Raw genomic sequence first — 13,636 nt, 5'->3', positions numbered from 1 at the left:
TGATCGAGCACCTGGGCATGCCACCCTATATCCTTGACTTTTTAAAAAGATTACACTGCGACAACTATGCAAGGATTAGATGGGGAACCCAAGGGGAGCTGATGGAGAGGATCGTGGTAAACAGAGGGGTACGTCAAGGGTGCGTGCTGGCCCCCACCCTATTTTCTTTATTCATCAATGGGGTGGTGGGCCACCTTAACGAGGAACCAGCAGATGCCCCCGTACTAGCAGGGGAGAAGACACCCACCCTTCTGTTTGCCGACGATACCCTTTTAATTTCAAAGTCACCAGCCGGCCTCCAGGAACTGCTCAATAGATTTGATTTATTTTGCAGGGAGCAGGGGTTAACTATCAATACCGACAAAACTAAACTGATGACCATCAATCCCTCCAAACGTTTTAGGAATAACATCTCCCTAAACAAGGTCCCTCTAGACGTGGTTGACTCCTTCGATTATCTAGGGATTAGAATTACGAAAGGTATGAAGTGGGCTGCCCACCTAGATAAGATGCTTTTAAACCACAAACGGGTGTCCGGGGCCATCATCAGGGAAAAGAACTTCTCTGTGAGTAGGCCGGTTGCCCCGGCGCTCGCTATCTACGAGGGGAAAGCACTACCTTCGGCCCTTTATGGAGCAGAATTGTGGAGTATGGAGACACTTGGAGATTTAACCAAGTCTGAGAACAAATACATTTTTAAGATCCATCACCTCGCTTCCTGCCTCAACCCCTCTGAAACCCTTGTTCTATGACACAGGTAGAAGGAACATACAGGATATTGCCAGACTCCTCCCCTTGCTTTTCTGGGTTCGCCTAAAGAGGTCCGCAGAGCTGTCTAACTATGCCGCGGCCTTTGACGAACTGTTGGTCATTGACTCAGGGCGCAGGATAAAATGGCTGGCGGACCTCAGACACCTCACTGGCCTTATCGGGCTAAGTGAGGCTTGGGCTTCCCAGACACCCCCCTCCATGCAGGAGCTAAAACGCGCTTACTGGGAATGGGTGTCGAAACGTGATCAATCTACCCAAAAATCAGGGAAACTAACAGAGGGATTCTTTGAGCATAAAAGCACCTGCAGTCTGGAACCCTACCTTGATTTCATCCAGGTACCTAGGGATAGATCCCTGTATATCCAGATGAGATTTGGAACCCTGCAAGTTAATACCCTGACCTCACAATGGAAAGGCCCTAACCATGTCCCGGAACCCTGCCCTAGTTGTGGCCACCCTGAGGAGTCTATCGCCCATCTTTTCCTGGCATGCCCGGCATACAAAAACGCCAGAGAAAAGTGGCTCAAACCAGCATGTAGGGCACTGGGCTTTATGAGCCATATTGCGGCCTTGCGTATCTTGAAAACCGATACCTCCTCTCTGACAATTGTTTGTGGTGTAGCTAAATTCCTGGGGCGTGCCTGGCTAATCAGACAAAAGTACAGAGACAATTGTAAGGCAATTACAACTGCCTAGGACTAGGAATTTCGGTTTTGTTCCAGTGCACTTACCGCAAGTTGGGGAACAATATGGTTCGAAACCTTCCTCTCTTCTGTAATGGAAATTTTGGATCCAGGGACTTATGACTATTTTAAAGATATGATGTGATATTTTTATTTTTATCTGTTTTACTTATATGATATTTTTACTATTTGTGCTGAATTTCTGTTTTTTTTAAAATTTTGCTTCACAATTCTTTATTCTGTAAAATGCTTTTATGATAAATCTTTTTATCGAATAAAGCCTATCTAATCAGAATGACAAAGTAACAAAGTCTGTATGGTTATCAAATGTATATTAATAAAATTTGAGGTGCTTTAATTATTGTTCAATAATTTGTGTATTAAGAAATGTTGTTCTTTTTCAGGTGTCAAGTCACATACAGGTACTGGCCCGTAGAAAAGCACGTGAAATCCAGGCAAAATTGAAGGTAAATACTTGCCACTTTTTACTGTGATAGATTATCATAGATCACCAAAGTTTGTTTTCTTCAAGTGTCCTTCAGAACAGCCAAGGAGACAGGTAATATGTAGAATGGAGTACATTACAAAAGATCGAACTGCAGAAACAGTACTGAGGTCATAATAAAATGTTATACATATAATAATTTAAAGCGTCATCTACCATTAAGCATGCTTGAATTGATGAGTCGTGTTACCTGTTTTTAAGGCACTGGTTCTGGAAGATGAGAAAAGCGAACATTGTAAAAATGGAGTTCACTGCCCTGATAGAATTGTTTTGAATTTATGAACGTTCCTTTTTGGAGGAATACGCAAAACATAATTACAGCTTGCTGGGGTTCTGTGCTCTTAACAAATGGGGAACATATAACCTTTACTCTAAGCATTTTTTATCTTACTGCACATTCTCAGACCAACCTGTCGACGATAAGTCCCAGATAGACTTTTCAAACTGTTACACCTTTTGAAAAGGCACCCGGAATCACAATTATCCTCTGGATTAACTTTATGAAAAGAAGGAAACGTTTTTCTCTCACGCCATTTCTCTTAGACTGAGGCTTCTTTCCATTCACCCATTTCATTGGATTGTCATTTGGCTGCACTTTGGTTGGAGATGATTTTTGAGACCTAAGTAGCAAGAATGATTGATGTTTATATGGGTTATTGATACATGTGAATACACAACATTTTATATTCTTGTCTGTAGTTCTTCTTTTTCCGAATGGACACAATACCTTTTTCTGTTGCAACTCAATTCTTGTAAACAAAGCCCACATTCGGAAAAGCAGAGAAAAATGTTGCCTAATTTGACAAATGTCAACTTCCCAAGAAAACCTTTCAGAGTCCAACAATACAGAAGTCACTGCGATGTGAAATCCTAAATGTTACTCCTACACTTCAACAGATTGAAGAAGCTTGTGAAACTATTTTCCAAGTCGTACATATCTTTTAGTCGGTTTAATTAACTTGCTGACGTTCTGGCGGCCATTCCCCCAGGCTACTACATCCTGCAGACCAACCGCCCTGCTGGTAAAGCGGGCGGCGGCGTTGCAGCCATCATCAGACATCCCATTAGGTTCTCCCCAGTGTCCTTTCCTAGTATCGCCTCGACAGACTGTCTCGTATTAAGACTGGAGCAGCCTGGGTCTTCACTCATCTGTGTGTTGACCTATCGCCCCCCTCAATCTATGCCTGACTTTTCTATCCTGTTCGGTAACATGATCACCCAGCTTACCATCAGCAATTCCAACGTGCTGATCATGGGCGACTTTAATTACTGGCCATCAGACACTCATGAAACCGCTGATTCGCGTGCTTTTTCTGACCTAATGTCGAGCCTTAACTGCACTCAACATATACATGCACCCACACATGCTAAAGGCCACATTTTAGACCAAGTCTGGACCACCTCTCTTGCCATCTCTGCTCCCCTCATCGCCCCTTGTCTCTGGTCTGACCATCACCTCATCACTTTCTCCTTATTCCTGTCTTCCCCTATCACCGCTGCCCACCAATCCAATTTCCTGGCGCGCAATTGGAATAAAGCCGACCTTAACAAACTTACGGCTCTCCTGAGTTCTTCACCCCCACTCATGACTGGACCCAACATCTCTACCGACCTTCAGTCCAAAACCCTCACACACTGGCTTACCGCTGCGGCCGACTCTGTGGCACCACTAAAATCGGTTAAGACAAGGCGCAGGCACGATGCCCAAAAGTGGTTTACCGCTGAGCTCCGCGCACACAAACTTACTCTCCGCCAGGCAGAGAGACGCTGGCGTCGGGATTACTCCCCCGAATTGAAAATGATCTTCTCGTCTCGGCTGAAGGAGTACAAGAACGCTATTACTGTGGCTAAATCATGCTACTTCTCAGGCAAAATTCTAAACTCATCCAATAAATCTAAAGATATTTTTTCTATAGTGGATGAATTATCCAACCCGGAAAGAGTCATCTTAGCCCCTCTCCCTTCCCAATCCTTGTGCGACTCCCTTAATCAATTCTTTGTGGAGAAAATCACCAAAATTAAAACCAGCATTTCCACCACCCCACCTGCCCCTACATCCTTTTGTGTCCCCAGTTATTCTTCCACACACACCTTTACTCACTTCCCTCCTATTTCCAAGGATAACTTTCTCTCACTCCTACACAACGTCTCTTCTGGCTCTCCCAGCGATTGTTGCCCTCCCTCGGTCCTTCGAAAAGTTTTTACCGCCTGTCCTGACCCCCCCCTTGCTCTCTTGAACAACTCTCTAGCCATAGGGGAGGTTCCGGGACCCTTCAAACAGGCCGAGGTGGTTGCCATTCTCAAAAAACCTTCGGCAGACCCTTCCATCATGAGCAACTTTCGCCCTATCTCTCTTCTTCCCTATCTTAGCAAAGTTCTAGAGTCGCACGTCACTCACGCTCTCAGCTCCTTTGTGGAAGAATCTGGTGTACTGGACCCCCAGCAGGCTGGATTCAGACCTGCGCACTCAACAGAAGCCGTCATCCTTTCTGTTATGGAGGAACTGCGCAGGGGCGCGGACGCGAACATCTGCCAGGCCTTGGTCCTCCTGGACTTGTCGGCCGCCTTTGACACGGTCGACCATCAAATTTTGGTCGATCGTGTCAGGGAGGCTGGCATCCAGGGCACCGCTCTGGCCTGGGTCCGATCCTTTCTGACCCAACGCCATCAAGCGGTCAGACTATCCCAGTTTACTGCCTCCCAGGTCAAACTGTCCTGTGGTGTCCCACAAGGCTCTTCCCTCTCCCCCCTCCTTTTTAATTTGTATCTTTCCCCACTTATCCGTGCCCTCCGTCAGTTCAATGTCACAGCATTCAACTATGCTGATGACATACAACTAATTTTCAACATCAACTCCTCTGCTGACTCTATTGCCACCTTTCAAAATACCCTGTGCTTTATCAGCAACTGGATGAGCTCAAACCATCTGAAGCTCAACCCCGACAAGACCGAACTCGTTCTTGTCGGGGGTTCCCTCAACCCTTGGGATTCTTCTTTTTGGCCTCTCAGCCTTGGCAGTCCACCTAGCCCCGCCAACTGTGTTAAAAGTCTGGGAGTCGTCATCAGTAGTAATCTCTCCATGACGCCCCAGATTAGCGCGGTAGTCTCCTCCAGCCATTTCCAACTAAGGAAAATTAAGAAAATCTCCCGGTTACTTACTTCCGAGGCTCTTACCTTGGCCCTGATGGCGCTTGTAATATCGAGGTTAGACTACGCCAACGCGCTCTATGTAGGCATCCCAGCCTACCAACTCAGGCGGCTTCAGCTGATCCAGAATCAGGCTGCCCGCCTGATCCACTTCCTCCCTAGAGATCATCATGTCCGTCCCCTTCTGAAGAGCCTTCATTGGCTCCCTGTAGCCACCCGCTGTAAGTTCAAGCTGGGTTGTATCATTTACAAATCCCTAGCCGGCCAGGGCCCCCTCTTTATTTCTTCCCTTCTTCAATCCTACGTCCCTTCCCGCACTCTCCGGTCTTCCCAAATGGTCTTGCTTTCCAACCCTAGATATAAGAGGAAGAAACACGGCGGGCTCAAGTTCTCCTTCCTGGCCCCCACTTTTTGGAACTCCCTCCCCTTGTCCCTCAGACTGACCACTTCGTACCCCAGCTTCAGATCTGCCCTTAAAACTTTTCTTTTCACAGAATCTTATCAATAAACGGCCTTTGCTCTATCTTCTGCTCTCTTTACTTTGGCGCCAAGAAACCTAATGGTGTTAGCTGCGCCCTTATAAATTTATTTAACATAACATAACATTGCTTTTTTTAAACAGTTATAAACAGCATTTGTTGCTTTCAATCAAATAATAGCACATTTGTTTGACTCCTAAAGTTCCTTTCTGACCTTAAATTTACCTTTTATGTTTTTATTATAATATACCTTGTTTATAAAAGTGAAAATCATTGTATCTAACTTTGTGGCAGGCATTCAAAAAAAAGGGTCTGAGCTATATAACAGGATATTTTGTTAGATTATTGTAAATGCATTCATAACAATTTAGGCAGTTACCTACCTTTTCTCTTTATATTTTCCGCATATTTTGAAAGGTCAAGTCTGTTTGTGAGAACTACATTTTATGCCTTTCTACAAACTTGCCTTTTTAAAAAAAATTAATAACTTTTATCATTTGTTAAGAAGCAAGGCTGCTTTTTAAAGATGAGGAAGTTAGTTGTAGTTTTTAAGTCTCATATTTCTTTATTTATGGAAAATACTTTCCTCTGGGAAGACATGTGTTCTAACACAAGGAGAAAATGGCCAAATGGGCCCTGTGTATTGTACAAATTTCAACCACATAACCTAGCATAACTTCTTGATTTAGATGGTATTTCAGCTGTTTAATTATCGCGAATAAAAAGAATTATGTAGATTAACTAAGATCTGCTCAAGATGTGAACAAGGGCTTCGTGGATAAATATTTTAAAAGGATTATATGCCCTAATTCACAAAGCGGTCATCAATACCGCTATAGCATACTTCGTTATGCAGCTCATCCCAAAATTAGTATATGGTCTTTTGGTTACAACTGGCCCCCTTTGTGCAGCATAAAGCCGTTATCCCTTAAAATGCCCTTAAGAAATCCATCCCAACAATTATATATTCGAGAATGTACTTATATTTATTTTTAGGCCACTATAGATGTTTACAAATAAATATTGAGCTAATGTCATAACAATTAACATAACTGCAGCACTACAGTAGAACTACAGATCTCCCAGGGCTCAAAACTGCCTTTCCATGAATCACTTGCCCCACACAATGATTTATGGGTAGAAAGATTCTCATCTGATATCCTTCTCTGTATGTATGCATACATCGTAACTACTGGCAATAATAATAAGTATATTGAGCTTCTTATTACTAAAAATGCACAAGCTGAAGGTGTACACACCGACCAGTGTGCATCGTCAGAGGCATTTTTATAGATGTGGTTAGAAAATTCCATCAACTCTGTGGAACATTTTCTATAGCATTTGCTTAACCGCAACCCTGAACTATAACTAAGCGGGCAAACATGTTTAGTGTATCAGTTGAAATGTCTATGTACAATTGGAGTTCATTGCCAATGCTGACTGCGTTAAAATCCCATAATGTTGGAGTTTTCAACAGCACTTGTGCCGGTGGTTGATTGCTTCAGAGCATCTTCCTGAAGAAATGAAGAACTGTTCATAAATAATGGTCAGGGTGAAAGAAAAAATTATATTCTGAATAGTATCGATGGGTTCAGTGTCATCTGCACTGTTATATTTTCAGGATCATAATGAAATGCCGAGTTCCAAAACACTGCACCCTAATTGAGAGGGACTTTTGCCCAAAACATCTGTGTCTCATTTTGCTGAGAATCTTTCTGATTGTCCAACTTTGGATGTTCGGTCAGCTGCAGAAACTCTATAGTCAGGTAAAGTTGCATCAGGGTGTGTAGAACTTCAGAAATTAAAAAGTGGGCTTTAACATTCAACCTCTCGTTAATTTGAGGTAGTGTAGATGATTTCAGACCAGTAGGATGTAGCTCGGGGCAACGCATGGATTTGTGTGCTGTGTAGATTGTCTATTGATTAGCATGTTAGTACCATATAAATGCATATTCTATAGTTGCCAGGAAACCACCACCCCAAGACGTAGTGCAATTCTGTGCAGCTTGAGTCACGGAAGAAGGATCCCACACAGGATAAAAGACACTCGATCATACAAAATTAACTTTAAGCCTGTATGATGGTTGTCTTTGAGTATAGCTCAAAATGTAAGTACCCTGTATGGCAGCATGTGGGAAGTGTGAGGGCTTCCAAAGATGGCAGACATCCTCAATGGAAAGAGTCCAGATCCACAGGATCCCAGGTTTCTGTACCATACTTTTAATACTAATTTCTAGGTAGAATTACATGATAATTCATCAAGACAGACGTGTAACAGTAAAAATATGAATTCCTATATGCCTTTCACATATTATTTCTGGTGACTTTCATGACATCAGAACCCGTTTTGTACAATCGGCTACCCCACCCAGTCATGATATTTGAATAACTGCAGTTTTCACATTTTTTGCTTCCGGAAATGATGCTTTACTGTGTGACCAACATGTATGATGGTAAATAAGCCCTTCTTTGTTTACTGCTTGTGCAAGGTTTTTTTCTTTATAAGTGTGCGCTGTTCTTTTTGCTTTCCCTTTTTAAAAAACAAATAGTTTTTTATAGTGGGAATAGAAGTTTATAGCTTTAAATTTCCAAGTGTAACTTTTTACACTTCAAAAGAGAGAAAATATACTACGGATTCAGTATACATCCCTCTAAAGTGATTTTCCATAATAGCCTTCTACCCCCTCGATCAATCTGTTCCAAATTTACAAAGATAAAGCCAAATTCGATGGTTAGGTGACCACCAAGTTGGTGCTGAGTATACACGAATGAAAAAAACGGCATTTCCTATGCAAACACAATGTACACCATAATTACAGAACAACTGTTGCTTTATATATGGGATTGTGTGTGTGTGTGCATATATATATGTGTAATGAAAGCAGTCCTTGTCCCGTCCAACGATGGCGGAACCGAGTAGGTCCGGACCTCCAAAGCCTCACACCAAGCAGCGAAATACAGCCAAAGAAACCAATAATCCTCAAATGGATAGCAGGGAAGACGGTTTATTGAAATAAAGATGACGCGTTTCGCTCCACAAGGGAGCTTGTTCACATCATATATATGTGTGTGCATATATATATATAGCAGAAGTGAGCATAGTTCTAATCCCATGCATCTGTCTTATTTTGTAATTGATTCAATCTGGCCAATGAAGAGGGGTGGGGATCGAGATGCGAGGCTTCGCCTTCTCGAAACCAGGTATATCTTGGAGCTAGACAGTAAACAACCTTATGGGCTGAATGCGACGGAGGATCTGTATACTTGTTTGTAAATCGTTTTGATGATTTACTACATTGCAGAGCCCGTCCATATTATATTTCATTTGGGCATTCCTGCAGGGCCCACAGTAATATAAGGTATATTAATAACCTTGGTAAAACTTAGTCAGGAATGTCTTAAATCAAAATTCATAACAGCTCATACTATCTAATAGTCATTTTTGGACTCAGAGAATTGGAATTTTCTATAGCCTGTTTGCACTATCAGTACAGTAATTGTTGGTATTGGATGAATTTTTTCTCTAGTACATAGGTGCGGGTTTTACCTCACATATTGATTAATTGAGCTTTGTATTAAAGAGGGCAACCCCAGAAGTGTATCTGGGGGTACTACCATCAGCTCCATATTTGAAAAACTGTTTTTTAAATTTTAGTTAGCACTTGCACTAGCACTTTTGTATGATTAAATCTTGCACTTCTTTACTTGCCGGTAACAAAAAAACTAAAAAATAAGAGCAATTTTCTAATGGTCTTAGCCCACTGGGGCCAAACTTTTTCCATTGTTCATTGCACATTCGTGGATGTGAGGTTAATAGTGAGATCAAAAAAATGGTATGAATTAAGTAGGTGACCAATTTTTATCACCCTTACTCGTTGTCTTACCTGTATTTATACAGAGATGCATATCAGAATTTTTAAAATATTTAAATACTTATTTATATATTTTATATTTTGGTCGTTTGTGCATTTAACATTGTATTGCAAAACATATATTTCAATGTACTACATCTGAACGAAGTATTTTTTCCATGTTGTTGGTACCAATTTGAAAATTGCGCGCGCATTTGCACTTTAAATATCGGCATTGGCTCTTAGCAATTCGCCATGTGATCAAGCTTTGTAGGAAGCGAAACGCGTAATGGCGGCGGCAGGCTTGCTGGAGAAAATAAAACACCTTGATTAAGCACTTAACAATGGGTCTGTTCTTTCGTCATTGAAATTCTGAGCTGGGGCGGCTGTTTCAGTTCGAGTGGCGAATTTACTTGCATATATATATATATATATATATATATATATATATATACTAGCAGCCCGTCCCGACGTTGTCCGGGTATGAATTGCTGCCGGTCAGTAGTATATTGTTTTGTAGGATTTCGTTTTGATAGCATTTCTTATCTGTGACAAGCCTGTGAAACGCTCCGATTCACAGTGCACTGCTGATGCACTTAAGAGTGCGTGTTCAGTAGTGTGTGAACTCGAGTTTCCCAACTTTATTTTTTGTTGCAATATTATATAGCGCGAACTCGACAACATGGCATGAGCACAATTAACATTACAGAAGAACACATTCATTTGTGGTAGGCACGGAGAGACAAAGCGATTTGCCTGGAATCACAGGATGTTGAGCTGATGCCGAGATTCGAACGTAGCTCCCCAGCTCTAAAGTTCGCAATTCTAGAACTTGTGGCGGGAGGTGTGTCTAAAAGTGTATGTCGTGCTGGCCATCAATGAGAGAGACCTGTGCATTTTTCAAATTGGTGGTGAAAAAATATGAGTATGTTGCTGGAGATGTGGGCCGCCGTGCCACCAATGTGTTTACCGGGGGAGGGTAACTCCCATTATTCCGCAACTTTTTTTCTGCATACCATCACTCCGCATACTTTCATTACGAAAGTACCATGACTCCCCAATGCCATTATAACGCATGGCATTACATTTTATATGCTTTTACCCCGTATACATTTACAACGAAATTTGTTGTAAATGCATTAATGGTAAAAGCATGTTTTTTTTACATGTTTGGATAAGGTAAGTATGCGTATAGGGGTATATGTTTTGGGGTACTGAGGTATATGTTTTGGGGTGTTTGGGTATTTTAAGGGTTCAGATATAGTTTTGGGTTATGGGGTATAGGGGTAGTTTTAGGGTTTAGGGATAGGTATGGGTTTTGGGGTACAGGGGTATTTTTAGGGTTCAGGGCTAGGTTTTGGGGTATAGGGGTATTTTTAGGGTTCAGAGGTAGGTTTGGGTTTTGGGGTACAGGGGTATTTTTAGGGTTCAGGACTAGGTTTGGGTTTTGGGTTACAGGGGTATTTTAGGATTCAGGGGTAGGTTTGGGTTTTGGGGTACAGGGTTATTTTTATGGTTCAGGGGTAGGTTTGGGTTTTGGGGTACAGGGGTATTTTTAGGGTTCAGGGGTAGGTTTGGGTTTTGGGGTACAGGGGTATTTTAGGGTATGGGGTAGGTTTGGGTTTTGGGGCACAGGGGTATGTTTAGGGCTAGGTTTGGGTTTTGGGGTACAGGGGTATTTTTAGGGTTCAGGGGTAGGTTTGGGTTTTGAGGTACAGGGGTATTTATAGGGTTCAGGGCTAAGTTTGGGTTTTGGGGTACAGGGGTATTTTTAGGGTTTAGGGATAGGTTTGGGTTTTGGGGTACAGTGTATATGTATAGGGTTAAGATGGGTTAGTGTTTAAGGGTGTTGGGGTATTTTAAGGAGTAAGGGTGGGTTATGATTATGGGGTGCAGGGGTATTTAAAGGGAGCAGGGTGGACACCCGGAGCTGGAATGTACAGAACCTGGGAAGAAATAACAATATTGGGCACAGCGCTCGCATTTTTTTTCCGTAATCCCGCACCCAGAACACGGCCACGACCCCAGCACATGCCCAAAGCACACGATATGAGACATGGCATAAAGGGTGGAACGTACCACACGCCCCCAGCGTTTGTCACACCCCCAGCACACGCCCACAGCACAACGCAGACACGCCCACAAGGGACTACTTTGCTGGCACGGTTCTTTTACCTTTTAAATGTATATGGTGGGCGTCTGCATAGCCTATGTCCTTCTGCTGCAACTGCCCTTTCCAACGCTATATTGGGTGTTGTGATTGGTGCTGTGGTTCCTGAGATTACCCGCCTCAAAGGTTTGGGCTCTCTCTTTATTATATTAGAATAGATACACACCCATTATATTTATACCCACACACATATATACACACACACACACACAAAACAATAGTTCCTCTGTAATTATTTTGTGTTTGTGTAGGATATATAAAATTACATATTGGCAGTCACCGATGTATAGTTTTAGTTAGGTCAAGGTCTCCATAGGAAGAGCGTTTTTTGTTTCAATAATTATTTTGGCACCGTTTGATGTATTTTCACAAAACTTTACATAAAAAAGTAAATTCATCTCAGCTCCTTCATGCAATACTTTAGGGTGATCTGTCAAGCCAGGGCCAAGAAAACAGGTGAGTCTCAAAGCATTGTTTTTTATTTTATTTTCCATAGGACATTTTGGGAAGTGATACTGTAGTGAAGGCAGGGCCCTGTTTATGCACATTGCTATGTTAGCATGGACTTATTAGAAGTTTAAACGCCATTTTGCCTTTTTGCCGCTTATGCACACAACACTGCATGTAACTGTTGTTGTAAGCTTGTCTGCGTGAATATCTTCACATGAGAATGGCTTGCTTTCAACATCCCTAGACTTACATCTTGACCTTAGTCTGCACAGTGAGTTCTGAAGCCTCCAAGGTTATCATAACAATGTTAGCTGTTATTTGAGCTGATCAGCCCACGCTTAGACACAACATGCACGCAGCTGCAGCTAAGTGATATTCTGGCACCTTTAATATTGCACTGCACGCATTATTTTAGGCGCTTGGAGAAAATACGTTTCCAGAGAGAGAGGGTTTTTGCAGATCCCGATGTGATTCACCTCTGCTAATCTTGGAGGTATGGGGTTCCCCATTCAAGCCTAACAGACCTTCTATATTATATAAAGCATAGCTCCTAGCTAGGGAGGGTGGCATATAAGACACTATAGGACCTGTTTCCACTATCATTATAATATGATTTCTCCCTTTGTGTTTTATGGAATTTTAACAATGCTGATCGTATTATTTTTAATCATATGCCTGCTTATGTTAGCAAAAATACTGCATCATAGAGCACGTTGTTAAAATAAACATTTTAAACTTTTCCGTGTCTCTATTTACTCACGCTGTGGACTGGTATGAGAATAACAAACGAAAGAGTGTTCTTGATTCCCACCATTCCTGAGAGTGACCTAAGTCGCATGTTCTGGGTTGCCTTAATCATTGGTACCTTTGCTATAGGACGAAGAGCTAATGTGACACTGATGTTAGTCGGTTAGGGGTTCTACGTACTGAGGTGAGTTTCTTTATTCCACCACAATTCACTGAGGTCCTGGGTCTCTGCGCACAGTTCTGTGTATGAGCAGAATCCCTGCAACAATACCGAAAAAATGACTGAATGGAATTACAATAAACTTGGCAGAAAGTAGGCACTTTACTTAGAAATCATGATTTTCATGATTTAGAGTAAATTAGCTTTTGAAGAGGGTCTTATGGTGGGTAGGAGTACTGCAATACTGTGATTTTAAGAAATACAATGTTTTGATTTGCTAAGAGAGCTTTTTCTTCCCTTGCCCTTCTTGCCTGCCAATACTAAAGGCAACTGTTGTGGTCGCCATTAAACTCATTCACTGTTTCCTGAAGTAATAGTAAAAAAAAAGCATAAGGGGATATCCTAAAAGAACTTTTTTTTCCATACTGTGGGAACTGTGGTACTCCCATGAGACCCAGTGTAGCCCTCTTGTGAAATACTTCAGTGCTACTGCCAGAGTTGTACCCAGGAGTACAGCGGGGGTGGAGGACCATGCACCCAACCCCCGCTGCACGGTGATGAATGCTATGCACAATGAGGGCATTGGCCGCTTGCAGGGTTGGGCAAAGGGCCTGGCTACAGGACAAACCTGTTGGCTAAGTGCACAGCATGGGGTTAATCACCCGTGGGGATT

At 42.3% G+C, this 13,636-nt stretch overlaps 1 protein-coding gene across 1 annotated transcript in view; it reads left to right on the top strand.

The window, feature by feature from the left end:
- The window catches only part of TEAD4 (TEA domain transcription factor 4), a 516,557-nt gene that overhangs the window by 185,287 nt on the left and 317,634 nt on the right, over nt 1-13,636 (top strand). Inside the window, exon 4 of the mRNA XM_086952464.1 lies at nt 1,859-1,921. Coding sequence (XP_086808590.1) covers nt 1,859-1,921 — 63 coding nt within the window. The remainder of the gene's footprint in view (nt 1-1,858; nt 1,922-13,636) is intronic.

The sequence above is a fragment of the Lissotriton vulgaris genome, chromosome 1_2 (assembly GCF_964263255.1).
Source record: "Lissotriton vulgaris chromosome 1_2, aLisVul1.2, whole genome shotgun sequence".
In the NCBI taxonomy this organism is placed as follows: domain Eukaryota; kingdom Metazoa; phylum Chordata; class Amphibia; order Caudata; family Salamandridae; genus Lissotriton; species Lissotriton vulgaris.
This window is presented reverse-complemented; position numbering and strand designations above follow the sequence as displayed.